The sequence below is a fragment of the Homarus americanus genome, unplaced genomic scaffold, assembly GCF_018991925.1.
Source record: "Homarus americanus isolate GMGI-L3 unplaced genomic scaffold, GMGI_Hamer_2.0 scaffold23617, whole genome shotgun sequence".
Taxonomy (NCBI): Eukaryota; Metazoa; Arthropoda; class Malacostraca; order Decapoda; family Nephropidae; genus Homarus; species Homarus americanus.
Genome location: NW_024720711.1, coordinates 5471073 through 5488929, shown reverse-complemented (window position 1 = coordinate 5488929; position 17857 = coordinate 5471073). Strand labels below are relative to the sequence as shown.

The window sequence follows — 17857 nt, the reverse complement described above, 5'->3', positions numbered from 1 at the left end:
GTCAGGTATTAGGTAATGACCCTACTAATCTTTAAATAGCACCGCAACGGTTGGTAGTCAGGTCAGAGGGTAAGGTGACCCAACCTTCTCGCCTGGTTAAAAATCTTCTTAATTACAAAATTGTCCACTTTGTACAGGCCATTACTCAAATTCATGTTGAATGCTTCGGTATGTTTAATGAGACTAGATTCTGTGATGTTCCTACTATCAATTGAATTACAAGTTAATATTGAGGAGGCATTATCCCAGTCAATGCAATGCTTGTTATCCCTCAAATGAACAAACAGAGCATTGGATTCCTGGCCTGTCCTAACACTGTATTTGTGTTGTTTAATTCTAGTTGCAAGATCTTTACCTGTCTGGCCTAAGTAAAACATATTACATTCCTTGCAAGGAACTTTATAAATGCAACCAATTGTGTTGTTGGGGGATTTCTTGATTAACATTTGTTTAACAGTGCATGAGTTTTTAAATGCCACATTGACGTTCCAGGTTTTTAGTTGTGAAGGAATGTGTGAGAAATTTTTGTGAAATGGTAATATTAAGATATTCTTATGGTCATGGGTGGGCTTGGGATCAGTTCTATAAAAAGATTTCTTAGTAATGTTCAGGCATTTGTCTATGAAAGATCTAGGGTATTTAAGGTTTGAGCCAATATTATAGATATATTTATATTCCTCATCAATGAATTCCGGGCTGCAAATTCTCAAAGCACATAAAAACATTGTTGAAAATACTGACTGTTTGACTCTATTATGGTGGGCAGAATAATAATGAATGTATGAACACACATTAGTTGGTTTTCTATAAATAGTGAACTTAAAAGTGTTACCTATTCTGTGTATCAGACAGTCTAGGAATGGCAATTTACATTCTTGCCATTCCTAGACTGTGGTAAGATACCCCGCAGAGCCACCAGTTTAGGTGTTAAGTTGGAGGTGATCATGGATATTGAGGATGGTTAAAAAAAAATGACAGCCATTGTAAGAGTTTTAGGATTATCTTTGTCAACCATGGCAACTCTTCAACAAATTAGTGTTACTTTTCTTTACAGTACATTGTTATATGCATATATTGTACTGGGCATGCAAATATTTAAATTGTTGCAAAGTGTCATTTTATTATTATATATTTATTTTTTAATAAATTAATTAATTTATTTATTTATCTTTTAAGTGATGTATCTTTTGATTTATGAAGGTAGTCATTAGGGAGATTATTTAGTTTATGTTTTCAATAAAAATCATCACTGCTGGACTGAAGAAATGTGTTAACAGTGTCTTTTACTATACACTACTATACTGTACTTTATATACAGAATGAAGGAACTATGTCAAACTGTCATGATAAAAGATTTTTTTGCACGTAATAGTTTTCCTTTAGGCTTGCTTTTGTTATATTGTAAACTTATTAAGCACATTGTGTAAGTCTTCATTTCATTGAATGTTTTTCAGTTTGGGTCCATTAGTAAATAAAGTGAAGGAGTTCCATGTATACTCTATCGTGGAGTCGTTATGTGACCACATGGTGAGCGACCGGGAACAGCTGCGAGACATGTCCTCCCTCGCCCTCAAGACGGTTATCAATGAGCTGCCAGCATCATCCACTGCACTGGTGGCCAACATATGCAAGAGAGTGACTGATAGATTATCAGAGGCTATCGTGAGAGTGAGTTTATTGTTCAGTAATTGTCAGAAGGATGGAATGACCAGTCTCCTCCAGTTATAAATATTGTACAGTATACCGTATGTAATAACAGCCTTTCAAATACTGTAATTGTATCTCCTTAGTTATGTATGGGTATTCTCATTTGCAGTTTGTACATAATGACATGGGTAAAGCTTACAATGTACTATTTTGTGTTCCACAGCAAGAAGACGTCAGCGTCCAACTGGAGGCGCTAGACATCTTGGGTGATCTTTTAGCCCGGTTTGGCTCTCTCCTCATCTCCTTCCATCCCAATATATTAGATGCATTACTGCCACAGCTGGCTTCACCACGTCTTGCTGTCAGAAAGCGTACTATTGTAGCCCTCAGCCACTTAGTAGTGTCGTGTTCACCTCAGATATATGCAAGGCTTATGGACTTCCTGATTGAAGAACTAGCCAAGAATTCTTCCATGTCCACAACTAGAACTTACATACAGTGCATTGCTGCAATCAGGTATGAGTTATTTTCTTTGATGACTTTCAGTATTACCTTAACACTAACTGCACCAGTTAAAAATCAACTTAATTATGTTGACTATAATTAATCTTAACTTTGATAAACTGGTAATTTTGTGTTAGTTCAAGAGTGTTTATGAACAACATAAAGTACTTAAGAATCATTGTTTCTCACCCTAAGGATGGTATTACAATATATTTATAATTTATTTGCTTGTACAGTAATTAATTATGGAACCAGGAAGACATTTCTTTTTCAATGTACTGGGGTATTAATGATTGTAGATCAAAGGTCTACAATAAGTACTCTGTACAAGTGATAGTCAGTAAGTTTTGCCTTTTTGGATACAGTCGTCAAGCGGGTCACAGATTTGGTGAATACTTGGAGCGAGTGATGCCTCTGATTGTTCAGTACGTTGCTGTGGATGATGATGAATTAAGAGAATACTGCATATCTGCCTGTGAAGCCTTCACACTGCGCTGCCCAAAGGAGATCACCCACCATTTACCCACTGTAAGTTCAGAGAATTGTTGATGTGTGAGGTCATTTATGGAACAGAAGAATGGTTCAGAAGTAAGGGAAGTGGTATCAACACAGTTGAACTATAGGATAGAGATATAAAGAGTGAAGGAGGTGGAAGGGAGAGATAAAAATCAAAGTAGAAGGATAGTATAAAGGAGGAGGACAATGCCAGTGGTGTTAACATGGAGGAGTACTGTAGTTGAAAATTACAATAATAGGGATGCAGTCAGCTGAACTCAGGGCCACCTTGTTTGTTGGAGCTTCCTTACAGTCTCTCACCATCTCTCTCATTACTTTTTCTCCTTTGCTTTTGACACATCCCAAAGAGGATAATTCTATTGTAACAATATCAGTAGGGTTCCCGCCAATCTGGAGTGTTCCCACCAATTTCGAGCCAATGAAGGCCTTGCCTTGACCAATGAGAGAGCCTATGAGGCATGATGTCATGAAGCTGTTCCTTTGTGCCACGCAGTTTGAAAAGTCTGTCTGTTTTTGGAGAGTTAAGTGTGGTTGTGTGTGGGTGCTATCTCTCCACATGGCGGCTATAATGTAAGTACCTATTAGGTTTTATCCGTTTCACGAAATGTATTGTGATTCGAGTAACCCCCTGGTTGGTTAGCTAGGAAGATAGGTTATTATTTTATTGTACTGTTTACTGCAGGATATCATAATAGGTACTACTTTATAAAACAATTTCCCCCGCATGCTTGTATTTCGGGTGGGAATCGTTTATTAAGCCGTTATTTTGTACTGCTCGAAACCATTTCCTATTTCCATATTTTGTATTTCTAAAAGTTATGTTTCTCTAATTTCTTTACAGAATATTGAACTAAGCTAGTGACTAGTGCTATAATTTTAATGCAGGTTATGTATATGCTGAAAATGAAAGCTATATTCAGTCTTAAATATTGGTGTTGTTTATAAAAAATTCTGCCAATAAGATATACAGCAGTCCTGCATTTCTCATTTTACATTAAATTTTGTGGAACACAGTGCTCTTCTAATGTTGGCTTAGTACATCTGTGGCCAATCGCTCATTACTTTCACCATTAAGTGGCCGACTAGTGTATAAAGGTTGTGGATCCCAGCCCTAAGTAAATGCATAATCAGGCAGCTCATTATTGCCAAGGTTTCCAAACTTTGGTTCTGTTTACTTGAAGTTGCTGCCAGAATGTGTGCAAGTTTTACCATGCTATATTAACTATTTCAATGAATCTTTATAATTTCTTAACACGAGCAATAGAAAATCATCAAGATTTAATTTGACAGTACAGTACTGTGAGTAGTGTGAGTGTGTCATTGTTTTGACAGATTGTAGAAATGTGCCTCAAGTATATTACACATGACCCCAACTATAATTATGATGACTATGAAGATGATGAAGGACAGATGGACATGGATGAAGATGATGATGGTGAAGAAGATGATGAATATTCTGATGATGATGACATGTCTTGGAAGGTGAGACATACTGTTTATATCCTTTGTTACGTTATGAACTTAAAAGTAGAAATATTTATTCATGGGGAGATGAAAATTAATCTAAAATGTGTATGAAACACATCCTCTGGTGAACTTTTACTCCTTTGCTTAGGTACGTCGCTCATCAGCAAAATGTCTGGAAGCTGTGATCTCAACTAGACACGAAATGTTGATTGAATTCTACAAGACAGTGTCCCCACAGCTTATTACCAGGTTTAAAGGTATGTACAGTACCCCTATTTTTGCCATTGGTGAATGAATAGCATAGAGAAATTCATGTATATTCTAGCTTTTAATAAAGGAAATTTTATGAATGAATAGATAAAGAGAGTATGAATGTTTTGTGTGTAGGAGTAATTTTGTTATGTAAATACAGTTTGTACTTGAATATGCAGGCACATACCCATCCTATATATTTGAATTTAATTTAAACTTTGCCATCCTACAGAACGTGAAGAAAATGTGAAGGTTGACATATTCCATGCATATATGGCTCTCCTGCGCCAGACCCGCCCCTCACTCAGCTTAAGCATAGATCCAGATGCCATGGAACAGGAGGAAGGCACAATCTCTATGTTAAAACAGCAAGTGAGTTTTTCTTTACTGTGTCTCTGCTTGTCTTAATTATTCTTTTACTTTGGGTTCAAGCACGTGTAAGAAAAACACTGTACTGAAATATATAACCGTGTAAATGTGAATAAGGAAATTGTGTAAAATGAAAGAATCCATATCTATAAAGAGGTAAGTCCTTCTCAATCATTTTGGGATAAAGTATCCATAAGTTTGCTAATTTTTATATTTTACTTCTCTGTGGAGTGCGGTTTAGAAATAGTTTAATGGTGTTAAAAAAAATTCTGAGGGCAATGTACATTTTGTTTGAATATAAGTAAATACAAAATACTGTACTGTATTTGCCAGGTATGATTTTAGTGTGATGGTCTGTGTTGATATGGAGTTTATTATCTATAGTTTTATAGTAAACCATTTTTAAATAGAAAACTCTTTTTAATTGAATATGGCATCACATGTCTAACTGTTACAGTGCCAGATATCTAAAACCAAATCATTCAATGTTGCAGGTGCCTGCACTAGTAAAATCAGTACACAGACAGATGAAGGAGAAGAGTATAAAGACTCGCCAGGGATGTTTTGCACTGTTGACTGAACTAGTGCAAGTATACCCAGGTGCTCTAACCCACCACATCCCTGCACTGATTCCTGGTATTCAGTTTTCTCTTGGGTAAGTGGACTTGAGGACAAGATATTTTGATACTTTGTAGGAATCACAGAGGGTTGATAATTATGTTTCTCAGTTTATCTGGAAAATGTGAGTGGGTTTCTTCCATTGTTAATCATAGTTAGTTTGTTTATATTCATGTTAGTGGATCCCTCAAGAGTTAATAGTAGGACTCCACATTACCCAGAATTTATCTACCATGTTTGTGAACTCTGGCTTTATTATTCATGACTTCTGAAAATGTATTAAGCTAACATTTTTGTCTTACAGTGATAAGAACAGTAGCAGCAACATGAAGATTGACACACTGGCATTTGTCCACTGCCTCCTGATCCACCACAGTGGGGAAGTGTTCCACCCTCACATTGGTGAACTCCTCCCTCCGGTGGTGACATGCGTAGCAGACCCATTTTATAAGATCACAGCCGAGGCCTTACTTGTGCTACAGCAGATTGTCAAGGTCATCAGACCCCTTGGTATGTCATCTAATAGAGGTTGACCTCACTATTAAGAAAACTTAATGCAAGGTTTTGAACCTTGCCAAACTTAATCATACCTATTCACAAAAATCTGCATACTTATGGTGTCCTAAGCAGTCATCACAAATTTTGTAAGATACTTGGTTTCTAGTTTTTAAAAGTGAACAAGACTTAGTAGATATGTTATTTGCTTAGATTTAGTATCTTGATACGAAGAGATACATTTTATTCTTAGGTTATAGATGAAGAATATCACATGTATTCTCTTTTAAATTGTTTGAGTTACCTCATCTTATTTATATAAGTGTTGGAGGTGTTTTGAAAGCATTAATGTTAAAATATTTGTTTTGCTTCTAGACTTGGCGTCTTCCTTTGACTTTACTCCCTATACGGGTGACCTTTATCACTGTACACTGGCGAGATTAAGGGCCGCTGATCTTGACCAAGAAGTGAAGGAACGAGCCATTGCTTGTATGGGACAGATCATCTCACATCTTGGTGATCATCTACAGGTAATTCCTACTACAATATAATGGGTTTCTTATGATGGACATGATGATAATGATAACAGCAAGCACCTGTAAAAGACATGTTGTATTTGTGTACTGTATTGCAGCTTTGATCAGTCATTGCACCTGTTTGTTTTGTAAAAACTGATGGTATTCAACTTGACACTTGAGTATTGTGCATTGTCAATTTGTCAGTCACAAAGAATCTTGTTGAATTCTATACTCATTGAGGATCTACTTGGTTTCTGAAAATTATACTGCCTATTAATAGCCCCTGTGGGTTTTGGAGTCTGTTTACAGTCTTGCTTTAGGTTGTATATGGAAAAGACTGGTAATATACCTATATATACAGTATAATACCATTGAAATTACTTATGTCTTTATCATTTAATTTTTTTATGCAATTAAAACAAAGTAACTTGTAGTCATTCCTAAACATAGACAGTCTACATATCTTCAATGCATGGTTTTGAGTGTATGATTTATAGCATGAATATATCAGAGGAGCACAAACAGTGTTTGATCTACACAGTGCTAATTAGTGTGGATTTGTCTTCCTCAGGGAGAACTTGGGACTTGTTTGCCCATTTTCTTGGACCGACTACGAAATGAGATCACTCGTCTTACTACTGTTAAGGCCCTCACTAAGGTGGCAGCTTCACCACTTAGAATTGATCTGCGACCCATTCTGGGAGATGCCCTGCCAGTATTAGCTTCATTCTTGCGTAAGAATCAGAGAGCACTGAAGTTGGCGACTTTGACTCTCCTTGATACTCTAGTGACCAACTATTCCACAGCGCTCAGTCCTCAGATGCTTGATAAGGTAATTAGGGATTAGTACTTTATATATGAACAGTGAAACCCAGGAGGTGGTTAAAGGCTTCAAATAGTTGGGATTGTTTGTGTAAGTTTTGGGTTGTTGGCTAATTCCTAAAGAGAATTAACTCCAGTTCAAATTAATTTTAGTTTATTCTAATTTTCTTTCTCATGTAATTATTTTGTGTATTTGGTAACTACTGCTTATGCAGCAATATATTTTTATTTAAAGTTTTTAGTACAGAATATCACTTACTGTTATTGTTTGAGAACTTGGTCAATTATTGGACTACCTGTGTTAATCTTTCACCAACTTGTGCAGGTCTTGGTTGAGCTGCCACCATTAATCAACGAATCTGATCTTCACATCGCTCAACTGTGCCTCACCCTCCTCACCTCCACAGCTAAACTTCACAAATCTTCCCTTGCTAACTTCCTGCAACTCATTATGCCTGATGTTATGGCTCTTGTCAGATCTCCTCTACTACAAGGTAAGTGATAGTAGATATTAACCATCCCATTGCTATTACCATGTGAGACTGTGGCTGGTAAGAATACTAACAGTGTAACCACACATCAGTCATCATGTGTGTGGGTGAAAGAGATGTAGGCAGTTACATTAGCATCACTCAGTAACATGGATTAGGGACTGATAGCTGTACATGTGTCAACAATTCCTGCATTAATGCTTATAGTTTCAATGAGAAATCCAGAAGTAAATAAAATTTTGTCTTGGTAGACCATAGGGCTTGTAGGGTTACTGTAAATATTTGGGGTCTCTGTCAAGGTGGTTGACATATATTATTTATATTGCATATAGAGCACATGTTTTGGTAGTGACTCGAGATTTTGTTTGATAAGACATGCATCCAAAAACCACTTGTGCTAATTTAACTTTTGGCAGTACCAAAAATAATGTGGGAGTCTTGCAGGAATTCATCCATTGTAAATCTCGGTAAATGTATTAAATCAAATGCTGTCATTTGATTACAGAACCTTGGAAAACAGAAAGCATGTTAAATGATGCAAATTGGCACAAGTAATAAATTATTACTGCTAAGAATTTCAGTACGTATATATCTCAAATGGTGAAGCAGCTTTTTAATGAATGCAGGTTTTGTTGAAATGTACATAACCTTGTTTTCTCTCCTATATTTATACTTTACTGTGTTTGTTTCAGGTGGAGCATTGAAGGCTATGCAAGATCTGTTCGAGGCAGTAGTACGTGCTGGTCTCCCAGGTCTTGGCTATCAGGACATCCTCAACCATCTCCTTGCACCTCTCGTCTCACCTCAGGCTGCTAACATACACAAACAAGTAAGTGATTTACAACCAGTTACTAGTACTGCACGAGTGCTCCTCTACTCACAAACGAGTTACATTTCTGAGGCTTGTTTGTAAGTCCAACTTTACTCTTGTAGATACCAAACATATTGTAAAAAATCAAAAGATTATGGTTATTTAGTACAGCTATACCCTTTAATACAGCCTTAAAACCTGGCTTACTCTTCTCCTCTTAGATAATGTTTGTTCTATCTGGAATTTTCTTCAAAATAATTCAGTCTCATCCACATTAAACACCTGTTCTGGTAGGTAACCCCCCTCAGTGATGGTGTTTGTATCTCTGAAAGTTTGTAAGTTGAACGTGCTTAAGTAGAGGAGCACCTGTAGTACTAGGAATTCTTGAACCATCTTTTTACTTATCATTTTACCTTAGACACTGAACTTAAAAATACAGGGAAGGACATTCAATGGAATTTCAAAGTCAGGACACCTTATAAAAGTGGATAATTAGGAATGCTCTCACTTATTTTAGTACCAAATGTGACATAATTCATAAAGTTAGCAGTTAAATGGTAATATGTTAGTAGTTTAATTGACATTGCAGGCCCATAGCCAGGTGGACAGTTCATTCAAGTTTAAATTTTTGTTGTAGTCAATTATTGTTTGACTAATTATTCACAATTTATCTCATCAGGCATATCACTCAATGGCCAAGTGTGTCGCAGCTCTAACTCTGACGCACCCTGGTGAAGCAGTTGGCGTGGTTGATCGGTTCCTCATGGATGTGACAAATCCACGCTCACCAACAGTCCAGTCATTCTCCCTTCTTGCCATTGGAGAAATTGGAAAACACATGTAAGTCAGAGTTTGGGAGGAGGGATGTTCATCTCTTCAGAAGGTATTTGCCTTTTAGAGTGTAGCGTTGTTATGTGGGTATATACTATACTGTATTGTTTTCCTTGCCGGTGACCAGACTAGTGCTTATGTCATCAGGTTGTGCTCTCTATCCAACTAACTTTGTCAAAGTTCTAGTAAAATGAAGTTATTATTGTCTCCTTCCTGGAAGGAGACTTGTTGCTGTGCTGTCCATTATATCTCTCAATATTTTAGTCACCTGAGTATCTAAAACTTTTATTGAAGAAAACAATGGTTTATTTGGATTGACTGACTATATTGCTCCAGCTATAAAATATTTATTGCCATGTTCTATTTATAAATGATTTAAATAAAATATTTGCACTGACAAAGGAATCCATATATTTTCTACCATCTTGTTCTTTCACTAAAGAATAATAAAAAAATATATACGTACTGTATTTATTAATTAGTGAAGATCACTTAAACAATGTTTTTATATTCCAGAAAGATTAGGGCAATTTAAAAATCGTATAAGTAAAAAATAGTACTGGTATAGAAAATAGATACTAATATTTATTGCAGGGATAATATGAATTGTAAAATTGTTAAGACGACATAAGAGGGTGTATTTATACAATTATTTTCATAAAAATTACATCAGTGGGAGAAGAAGCACTCCTTCACTTTTGCCTTCAGGGATTTAAAATTAACCAGTATTTTTTTTATACAAGGTCTTTAACCCTTTTACCGCTGGCCGTGTCCCCCCACGCGGGGGTAAATCGAGAAAAATCAAAACTTTTCAAAAATAAATTTTAACCTTTTTAAATAATTAAAAATAAAAAAGAAGTAAGAAAAACTATATATTGACCATCTAGAAACTTCCCTGTGGCAGCAGTGGCGAGGGAGATAAAGTGAGTGTTGTTTTGACAGCTGATGCTCGTGGTCGCTACACACTTAACGGCCATTTACTGCTTGCCTTTGTGTCCGGGATGGCCAGTAATGCATATATTTACTGATCATAATACTTATTTCCTATAAATAAATAATTTAGAATATTTTATTTGCATTATTTTTCATAAGAAGTGCAATCGGTCGCCAGGCTGTCTGGCTATCTTTGTGTTTGGTTGAGCAAGTAATGCATAAAATAATAATAATTCCCCAAATATATACATTTATAACATAATCTTAGCATTATTTTCCAGTAATACTACACTACAACTACACTACTTTTAGCAATATTACTTTGATACAACATGATAAAATATACAAGCAATGAAAATGAAACAAACAAAAGTAATTATGTTCAGGAAGCTTCCCTGTGGCCGAGCGAGTGGTGTGATGGGCAAATAGTCACACTGGAACCTGATAACCCACTCTGGGCATTTAAACAGTGGCGGGAAAAGGCGCGCATTCTGGAACGTCACCCGGGGTGCCGGTCGTGCGTTCTGGTACATCACCCGAGGCGTAAGGGTTAAGAAATGACAATTTATCTCTACAAAAAATCTAAAGAAACATTTCTTGTCTTGCAGTGATCTCAGCAGTATCCCTCAACTAAAGGATGCAGTGGTGGCTTCATTCAGCTCTCCATCGGAGGAAGTAAAATCTGCTGCTTCATATGCCCTCGGTCACCTGAGTTGTGGGAACCTGCAGGAATATCTGCCTTTTGTCTTATCAGAAATAGAAGCTAACCCTAAAAGACAGTATCTACTTTTACATTCTTTAAAAGAGGTAAGTGATACAACTGCCGGGCTTCAGAAATATTGCTGCCAGTGTGCATAGATATTTAGACATTTAAATGTGTGAAGTGATAAGTTTTGCCCATTATAAGTTTCAAATGTTAACTAGCTTTAAAAAGGTAAAAAAAAAATTATTAAATGCTTATAAGACTCCTGCTCAGATGGCCACAATGTGTCTTTCTGTGCATGTTGTCTGTCTGTCTTACACTGCATTCAACATATATATTAAGAATTTCTTCACTAAACAGAAAAGATTAGATGATTCTAGTGGTAGGGCTGAGAGAAACGACATCAGTCTCTGGTGTGAATGACAGTGAGTGTTCAGGCTGGGCAGGTTCATTACTATTGATTGTTCTGTTAGGGATAATTTTAAGGTCTTTCTTTTTATTTGTGGTTGCAGTGTTTTTAACCTTATCATAATTTTAAATCAAAACTGTTTGGTTCTGTCAAGTCTGTAGATATCATTTGTATTTGATATATGGCCTCATTCCATATTATTGTACTTGTACAGTGGTCCCTGAGTTAACGAGCACAATCCGTTCTAGAAGGTTGCTCGTTAACCGAAAAACTCGTTAAACGAAACCATTGTTTCAATGGGTTTTGGGGTAATTGGTTCCAGCTCACCGAAAATTGCCTAAATTCAACAAAAAAGGTAGAAAAGTACACTTACTTTGAGGTGTGTATGTAGAAGGCTCCTGGATGATGATGATGATGATGGGAATTAGAATGGGGGTGGAGGAGAAGAGAAGGCATTGGGGTGGAAGAGAAGTCACCCCATGGTGCCATTTCACCCATAAAATTTTAGTTCTCTTGGTGTAATTCAAGAGTATGTTCTTTAAATCAACACTGTACTGCATTATATATTGTCAATATGTAAAATAAATTTCAAAATGACCAATAATTTACTTGCAAGCACAGAAAAAAAGCATTTAGTTGAAGAGAGTCTCAAGCAAGATGTTACCTCCACTGAAAAGACACAAAGACTGACGCCTGTATGGTGTGTTGGCAGGCTGGATGGCATGTTCAATAATTGTTAAAATTACTAACAAATTTAATGTTAAACTTTTAAAATTATTGAATAGTATAAACTTCTTGATATTTACTAAAATGGTAAGGAATTTAAACCCTAGAACCAATTACTGTACTGGCGGACTAATACTACAGCTGGTGGACCGCCAAATGCAAGCGAAAACATGTTCAGGTTAGCTCGTAAGAAACTCAATAATCGAGGGATTGCTCGTTAACCGAAGTTAAGAATCTTATGGAAGGTAACTCGTTAACCGAGGCGCTTGTTAACTGAGGGGCCACTGTATGTGCTTGGGCCAGTTCTATTGATGGCTTACCTACTGAGAACACTGAGGTAATCTCTTCCCATTTATTTTTTAAACCAAATATCCTTTCAGTGTATGACAGTATTACCTGCCACAAATGTTTTAGAAGTTTGTGGCTAATTGGAGAACATTTGTTGCAGATTATCAGCCTACAGAGCAGGAGTGTGGAGGGTGTCAAAGTCCTCCAGGGTTTTGTGAGCGACATATGGACACAGCTCTTCCGACACACAGAATGCATTGAAGAGGGAACTCGTAATGTTGTTGCGGAATGTTTAGGGAAATTAACGCTCATTAATCCTTCTGCTCTCCTACCTAAGCTGCAAGAATCCCTAAAAACAGACTCGCCAATGATGAGAACCACAATTGTCACCGCCATTAAGTTTACTATATCAGATCAGGTAAGGATTTCTTGGAGTGTTACCTCTGCCCTGTTAATGCATCTCACGTTTTTTTTTTTGGTTTAGCGGTTTTGTGTGGGTGTATATAGAAATTATTCAGTCGATTTATGTATGCATATATTGATTTTTTTTATTATGATCAAGTTTTAGTAGCTTCATGGGCTTTTGTTTATGTCCCGATAGAACAGAGGGGAATGGTGTTGTCTATATGGCTGTTTAAGTTTGTAAGGTTTGTTTTGATTTCTTCACTGTGGGCATATTTACTCAAGCCCTTAGTGCTCCTTTTCAGTGATTTTTGCTCACTATTTGTTCTGCAGTGATGTCTTAATTGTCATTATCAGTGCAAGCATTGAGTTCTGTAGTCTTATTCACATATATATGTGAAGACAAACTTCTTTGTCCTTTGACAACACAAGTGGATGAAAGACTTTGAGAAAGCCTGACAAAATTTGAAAGGTAAAAAAAAATGTATTGGAAACATGTGAGAAGGTTGAGAGAACAAATGAGGCGCCTAGAATGGGAGCGTCTTAAGCGCCAAAATTACAATTTGGAGATATGGCCATAGACGTGTTCACTGGCCTTTGTTCTACATGATCAAGCCTGACTGAGTGTTGCTTATGCTACCGCAAAGTTGAGAATTCCATTGGAAGAGCACATCACACATAACTAATACCGGTATACCCATTTTTTTTTTCTTTTTGGGGTGGGGGGCGGTGGGCAATTGGGGATGTGGCAACATCACTTATACGGTCCAACTTTTGTGGAAAGTTTCATTGAAATCCGTGCAGTAGTTTCCATGGTACATAAGCATGAAACTTTAAATGCGATTTACTCAAAACAGGCATTTTGGAGATACGCCATTCCAATTCTAGGCGCCTCAAATGTTATTTGTAATAATTAGAAATTAAAATAGGAATATATTGTAGGGAGACAGAAAGGAATGAAGTGTAAAGAGGAAAACTATTTAGTAGTAACACAATCAGTAAGTAAACTTAAGAATTGTCAGTGGTCTCATTTGGGTCTCTGTCTTGAGACCTGTATTTTAATGGGAGAAGACCTGGGGTTGTGATACTTTACTAATGCATCAATTTTATTTTTGCTTTCAGCCAACAGCAATTGACAGCTTACTCCGACATTGTATTGGTGACTTCTTGTCAACGCTGCAGGATCCAGATCTCAATGTTCGACGTGTAGCTCTCGTGGCATTCAATTCAGCAGCCCACAACAAACCGTCTCTTGTGCGTGATCTTCTTGATACCATTCTTATACAACTCTACAATGAAACTAAAGTTAGAGTAAGTATGTAAAGGTGGTGTTTTCTCAGCTATACTCTTATGGGAAAGAATGAATGTACAGTGGGGTATGCTATAACGAATCTAATTGGTTCTAGAACCTTGTTCGTTATAGCATTCGTTCGTTATAGGATTACTGTAATCCGTTCCAGGCCCCCAAATACAGCCACTTAACACTGAAAAATATAATATAAAATTGTAAAAAAGTGCATAAATATGCATCTAAACCCCTGAAATAAAGAATATCATTAATACTTGTAATAAAAAACAATAAATTAGTAAAAAAAAAAATTTTGTTTAAAATAATGTTCGTTGTAGGAGATTTGTTCGTTATAGCATTCTCAATTTTATAGGTAAAACCGTTCGTTATAGGAATATTCGTAGTAGGATCCGTTCGTTATAGCATACCCCACTGTATTGGATATAGGACTGTCATAAATGAGAATTTTGATTCTCTCTTCTGTGATAAGCAATAGAGAATAAGATAATTTTGTGTACTTTTATGAGATTTGGTAGTTTTCTCCATCACACTTGGCTGAGAATGGAATTAAAATAGAATTAATTTTGGGGGGTGTTATATACAGTATATGATCATCAGTCATCATGTAGTAGACATTCCTGTCATCATAATATTAACTTAAGTTATAGAACAGGCAATAAATCTTATGCACAACAAATATTAATCCTATACTTGTGTTTCCCAGAGTCTAATTATGTCTTTATTAAATAGTTTTTGTTTTACCTGAGAAATGCTGGAGTTAGTGTAAACAAAAATGTTTTAAATTGTTTTCCTTTTCTCACTAACAGAAAGAACTTATACGAGAAGTAGAAATGGGTCCATTTAAACACACTGTTGATGATGGCCTAGATATTCGTAAAGCAGCATTTGAGTGCATGTACACTCTTCTTGAAACTTGCTTAGATCGTGTCGATATATACGTCTTCTTGGAACACGTGGAGGGAGGTCTACGGGATCACTATGACATCAAGATGCTCACTTACCTGATGCTCACCCGACTGGCTCACTTATGTCCTCAGGCTGTGCTACAAAGGTTAGTATTTTTTTTTTTTTTTTTTTACTATTTTATTTACGTATAGTTTAGTGTGCTGTAGGCAAGATCTCTTATGTTAACCACCTGAGAAACAACGTTTTAATAGATTTATTATTATTTTTTTTTTTTGCCCATTTCTGATCTTGGAAGATGTGAGGTAGTAAGTATATAAGAGGAGGATTGGCATAGGTTACCATGTTTCAAAAACAAACAAACTTGATGGAAAAAGTGCCAGAAAAACATACCCCAATTTAGATGGACAGACTGATGGACATATGAAATATGAAGCCAAAAAGCTGATGACAATTGTGGCTTACTATAAGTACAGGGTATACACTATCAGCTGCTGCTAAGGCAACCAGGACACCATGTCATCAGGTAATCACAGCTAACTCACTCAAGTGTGGAAATTGTCTGTAAAACATTGATGATGGTGATGATTTGTGAATGCTCACAATATTTTGCTTTCAGACTTGAGAGACTAGTGGAGCCACTGCGCACAACTGTAACAACCAAGGTCAAAGCCAACTCAGTCAAACAGGAGTATGAGAAGCAGGACGAACTTAAACGGTCTGCCATGAGGGCAGTAGCGGCTCTCCTAACCATCCCAGATGCTGACAAGAACCCCCAGTTATCAGAATTTGTTGCTCATATCAAATCTACCCCAGAACTCCAATCTCTGTTTGAGTCGATTCAGCGTGATGCGTGCCCTACACACGATGCTATGATGGATTTGAGTTGAATGACGCTAAAGCTTGCATAAGGTGTTATTGATGGTGGATCAAACTCCGTTGAATTCAAATATGCATACAGAGTTACTCATACTGGATTTGAACTTGAATGGGAAACTGTATGCATGTTATAAAAATGGATCCAATTTGAGTGAAACAATGTGCATATATGCAGTATGGTGTCCATGGTCGAAATGATGTTAATCTTGTGTTGTTTATAGTGGATCCATGTTGAATGAGGCAGAGTAAAGTTATATTAATGAATATAGACGAAGCAATTGTGCAGTATGCTGCACAGTTTCTTCTAGTGATAAATTTACCTGGACTAATTCAGGAAACATTGTTTTGTTGAAAGTTGAATAGATTGAAATGCTGCAGAAGTCCGAATTTGTTGTTAAGGCCATTTGGCAACTTCAGTATTCACCACCTACTGTCTTCATTTATTTAAAAATCTTCCCGGTGAATCCTTAGTTCCGGCCTTGACAAAAAATAAAGACTGAATAAGTGAAACAGGAAAGTAGTAGCAAGAATTAGTTAAATTATGTACAGTCTGACAGCTTCAGTACTGACATGAAATCCTCTCTGTGAAGTATTTATCTATTGGGCCCTTCGGAGATGAGCTTTCCTAGGTACCACCTTGGGTGCAGATTTGCTGATTGTACAGCAAATAAGCTCTTCAAAAAGCACCAAGAAGCCTGTGATGACCCCCAGCTTGCTGTGTGCTAGAATGCATCTGTAGCCTTTTTATTAATCCACGTTTTTTCCTACTTTATCTTGGTTTATAGCCGGAATTCGAGAGATTTTGTGGCAACGATGGTTCTGATTTACTCATAAAAATGCTCCAGATCAAGAAATTTGATCAGGTAAATTTTTTTTAAAGATTAAAGGAAAAAAGTGATGCCATTGGCATATATTGAGATACTGGGCATTACTTTTAATAAAAATGGTATGTAATTGGGGTATGATAGTGGCTACTTACTGTCATGTACAGTGTGTTGTGCTTATTGATCTTATCCCAATTACTATGGTCAAACTCTTGTAACAGTGTGGAAAAATATTTCTGGTGTTTTATTCTAATTATTTATCCTTCTCAATTCATTTTTTTTCCAAAGGTTGACATCTTAATCCTCAAAGTATCTCAGACCTTAATTTCCCATCCAGTTTCTCTGTTTGATGTTGGTAATTGGTCTGTTTATATCTACATTTATTACTTGTAATATAGTATGAACTTTCTTAATTTGTTTTATTTCTGGTTCTGTGTTGACCTACAGATTGATCCCTCCAATTGAAATGCAAAATGTATTCATGACTTCATTGTAAAACTGTTAAATCTTCTGAATTACAAGAAATTTTGCCTAAATGCAATTGTTGCATTCAGAATAATTGCTCAAGCACATACTCTGTGTAACTCCTGTCATATTAAATTTATTTGTGCACACACACACATATACACATGCACATGCACATACACCTCAACATTTTTTATTTTGCTATTGCCTCCAGATTTATGTTATTATTTCTCTTAACTCTTTCTGTCCTAACAGCACTGCCTCAGTATTCAATCCTCTGATTCACGAGTTACAAACTAATATATTTTTCTTCCTTTCGATTTCATAATTCTGCACACTCCTGTTCCTGTATCTACCTCACGAAAATAATCCATCTAAGAAATTATGACCATTCTCTAAAGTGTGATACACCTCTTACCTCTGTAATTTGTGGAGTGACCCTCCAATTTTCCTTTCGTATGATTCAATCTTCATTCTATTTCAACCATGTTTTCAACTCATTTCCAGCCATCAAAAGTCTCTCTTAACTGCACTGTCAATAAAGCTGAACAATTATTGTAGCGTAATCTATCCTTTTCTAAGTATAACTTTTGCCTGAAACTAATAAATGTTTTTTCAAGTCCTTCAATTTTTTCACAAAGAATTTTCATTGTTGATAACTTTTCTACACCCCCT

The 17857-nt window shown here is 36.4% G+C and overlaps 1 protein-coding gene across 1 annotated transcript in view; it reads left to right on the top strand.

Moving 5' to 3' along the window:
- LOC121860781 (cullin-associated NEDD8-dissociated protein 1-like) overlaps window positions 1-17126 on the top strand; it is a 21909-nt gene extending 4783 nt beyond the window's left edge. The window contains exons 3-20 of the mRNA XM_042358148.1: window positions 1455-1668; window positions 1871-2163; window positions 2517-2679; window positions 4000-4149; window positions 4283-4391; window positions 4619-4758; window positions 5250-5410; window positions 5678-5883; window positions 6244-6398; window positions 6958-7218; window positions 7534-7702; window positions 8392-8528; window positions 9190-9350; window positions 10883-11081; window positions 12561-12818; window positions 13925-14113; window positions 14918-15162; window positions 15634-17126. Of these exons, the coding sequence (XP_042214082.1) occupies window positions 1455-1668; window positions 1871-2163; window positions 2517-2679; window positions 4000-4149; window positions 4283-4391; window positions 4619-4758; window positions 5250-5410; window positions 5678-5883; window positions 6244-6398; window positions 6958-7218; window positions 7534-7702; window positions 8392-8528; window positions 9190-9350; window positions 10883-11081; window positions 12561-12818; window positions 13925-14113; window positions 14918-15162; window positions 15634-15904 (3481 nt within the window). The 3' untranslated portion in view covers window positions 15905-17126. The remainder of the gene's footprint in view (window positions 1-1454; window positions 1669-1870; window positions 2164-2516; window positions 2680-3999; window positions 4150-4282; window positions 4392-4618; window positions 4759-5249; window positions 5411-5677; window positions 5884-6243; window positions 6399-6957; window positions 7219-7533; window positions 7703-8391; window positions 8529-9189; window positions 9351-10882; window positions 11082-12560; window positions 12819-13924; window positions 14114-14917; window positions 15163-15633) is intronic.
- Window positions 17127-17857: the final 731 nt, after the last annotated feature.